Below are 3,105 nucleotides of genomic sequence, written 5' to 3'. Positions count from 1 at the left end.
CAGCGGCCATGGCTCACGGGCCCAGCCGCTCTGCGGCATGTGGGATCCTCCCAGACCGGGGCGCGAACCCGGTTCCCCTGCATCGGCAGGCGGACGCGCAACCACTGCGCCACCAGGGAAGCCCTATTTTTAATGTTTTGTTGTTATTAAAAGTGTGATTTTTCTCTTGCATTATATATTCTAAAATTGCACATTATTTGTATATGTGAAGGCTACTGATTTTTATATTAATTTTACATCTTGTTATCTTACTGAATTATTTTATTGTTTATATTAGGTTTACTGTTGTTCTCTTAACATTTCTAGGTGTATTATCATATCTGCGTAAATAAATACTTAAAATTTTTTCCTGTTCCTTATATCTCTGATTATTTTCTATCTTGTCTGATTACATACCTCCTATACTGTGATAATATTGTTTTAGACCTTTGTGTGAATGCCTTTAATTTTCTTCACTAAGTAAAATACTGGCTTTAGGACATTTTATTGTGTTAATGAATTAAACATTGATTTTAATTTTCTTTGAGTGTTTTTGTCAGTAATGGCTATTGTATTTTATCAAAGACCTTTTTGGCATCTATGGAAATTAGCTTGATCTTCATTTTTGGATCTATTAATATTATCATTATTTTGCATTCCTGGGGAAGAAAAATCTCACTTGGTCAATACAAAGACACAAACACCCACAGACATAGACACACAGACATATTTATACACATACATATCTCTTCTCCATATCTCTTCATAACTGGTTGTTGTGTTCTGCTTGCTAGTTTTTATTTTTGATTTTTATATCCATATTAATAAGTGCTATGTACTCACCCTCTATGTGAGTTCTTCCTTACATCCTTTTTCCTTCTTGGATTGAATCTTATGTGTCTCTCTTGGTACATCCATAATATTCTGGTCATTGCTGTAAAATAAACCCTATCAACTCAGCATGATAGCTGCTAGTTTATCTATTTTCTCCACTAGTTTGTAAGCCCCTTGAGGACAGGTAGTGTATCACTTATTTCTGTATTTGAACAGTGCTTAGCACAGTGCCCAGTTAATGAACACTTACTGAGTAAATTGGTAAATAATAAACTTATTTACCAGAATTTATTCCAGAATGTGGCAACAGCATGGATATATAAAAAAAAGTATATCTTTGAGCCTTATTTAGTAGTCTGGTCAAACTGTAATATCTGAAAGGATGTCCAGTGGTAATTGAGCCTAGAAAGAAAGTAAAGTCTTTGTCACGGGAAGGTTGTATGTGCCATGTTTTGAACTTCTGACTTTATTTTGCTTTACTGAAAGAAAAAAAAAGACTTAGGAGTTTATGAACTTAATGTGGATGACACTAACAGTGTCCATAACACAATTATAGTGGTAAATGTACTCTGGAAGGCAGGTATGCTCACCACTATACCACCAACACTGGTGGTACATGTACTCTGGATAGTATTCTTTATACTTTTGCATCTTCTCTGATAAAATATTTGTCTACCTTATATTAAGCTTTATTATTTATATCAATCAATTTTATTTTTCTTCTAGTGCCTATGTTGAAAAGTATCTACTGGAGAAGTCCAGACTTGTTTATCAAGAGCATAATGAACGGTACATATTTTAATTTGTGTAATTAGATCGAGTTAACATTTGTATCATGTAGATTGACTTTTCAGATCTTTGTATATTATGACCTTTAATTCAGTTTATACCATGTATAACTTTATATATAATTGCTATTTCTCTCATGGGCAAAATACTATACTTTTTAAGAAGCTGCTAGGAGGTCTTTTTTTTTAATGGGTATATAGAAGTGTTGTCCTTTCTAAATTCTAGGCAAACTATCAGAACAGGAAAATAGTGGTATCTCAGGTGGTATCATTTTGTGAGTGTTTTGCCTTTGGACCTTTTGTCACGTCTTGGTGTTCTTTCTCTAATTTGAGAAAAGTTTTTAATAAAGATCTTAATTTCATTGTAATCTTTGAGGTATATGGAATTTCAGAGATGACATATGTGTAACTTTCTTTAGATGAGGAAGACAGAGATCAGAGAGGTAAATGATTTGCTTCATATTATAATGAGACAAAATGAAGAGACAGAGTTTGAAGTTAAACAAACCTATATTCAAATATTGGATATGCTTTTGGTATCTCACCTAACTTCTCTGCTACTTAGATACTTTTTCTCATTTTGCAGACGGAAAACTATCCTAAAGTTGTTTAGAGGATTAAATGAAATAACGTTTATAAAATGCTCAGTGTAGTCCTTATATATAATAAAATGTCATTAAACATTATCATAATTAATTACCTGTAAGCTTAGGACTAGAACTCAGACTTTTCTGTTAATTTTTTTATGGCTAGCTGATGAGGAAATCTGAATTAGAGATGTTTCAGAATGAAGGGAAGAGAGTTTGGGGAAGAGAATAGCCTCCTAAAGACTTGTAGAGCTAACAGATACTGCTATTAGAAGGTTATTAGTAACTTTTTCTAACACATTTTAATAGAGTGGTAGTGATATAAGCCTGGTTTCCTTAGTTTTGAAGAATCAACGGCAGGAGAAGATCCATAGCTTATATAAACTGTTTCTCTGTTATCTTGCTAGATTTGATTTGTAGATGTATGTATAATCCTTATTACATGTTGCTGGATTTGGCTTGCTAGTATTTTTTATTTTTTAACATTTTTATTGGAGTATAATTGCTTTACAATGGTGTGTTACCCCTCTCTCACTTTGTCCCAGCTTACCCTACCCGCTCCCCGTGTCCTCAAGTCCATTCTCTAGTAGGTCTGCGTCTTTATTCCACATCTCCATATCTCTTCCCTCTTGTGTCTGCCTCCCTCCCACACTTCTAGCTAGTCACAAAGCACCGAGCTGATCTCCCTGTGCTATGCAACTGCTTCCCACTAGCTATCTATTTTACATTTGGTACTGTATATATGTCCATATATACACTACCCCTCTCTCACTTTGTCCCAGCTTACCCTACCCGCTCCCCGTGTCCTCAAGTCCATTCTCTAGTAGGTCTGCGTCTTTATTCCCGTCTTGTCCCTAGGTTCTTCAAGACCCTTTTTTTTTTTTTTTTTTAGATTCCATATATATGTGTTAGCATAC

The 3,105-nt window shown here is 34.5% G+C and overlaps 1 protein-coding gene across 8 annotated transcripts in view; it reads left to right on the top strand.

Moving 5' to 3' along the window:
• Window positions 1–3,105, top strand: part of MYO9A (myosin IXA) — a 283,494-nt gene that overhangs the window by 62,382 nt on the left and 218,007 nt on the right. For all 8 annotated transcript variants that reach the window (XM_028495017.1, XM_055088082.1, XM_024128692.3 and 5 more), the window contains exon 4: window positions 1,540–1,602. In XM_028495017.1, the coding sequence (XP_028350818.1) occupies window positions 1,540–1,602 (63 nt within the window). The remainder of the gene's footprint in view (window positions 1–1,539; window positions 1,603–3,105) is intronic.

This window comes from Physeter macrocephalus, chromosome 11, assembly GCF_002837175.3.
Source record: "Physeter macrocephalus isolate SW-GA chromosome 11, ASM283717v5, whole genome shotgun sequence".
Taxonomy (NCBI): domain Eukaryota; kingdom Metazoa; phylum Chordata; class Mammalia; order Artiodactyla; family Physeteridae; genus Physeter; species Physeter macrocephalus.
The sequence above is the reverse complement of the archived record's forward strand: the minus strand, read 5'-3'. Positions and strand labels throughout refer to the sequence as shown.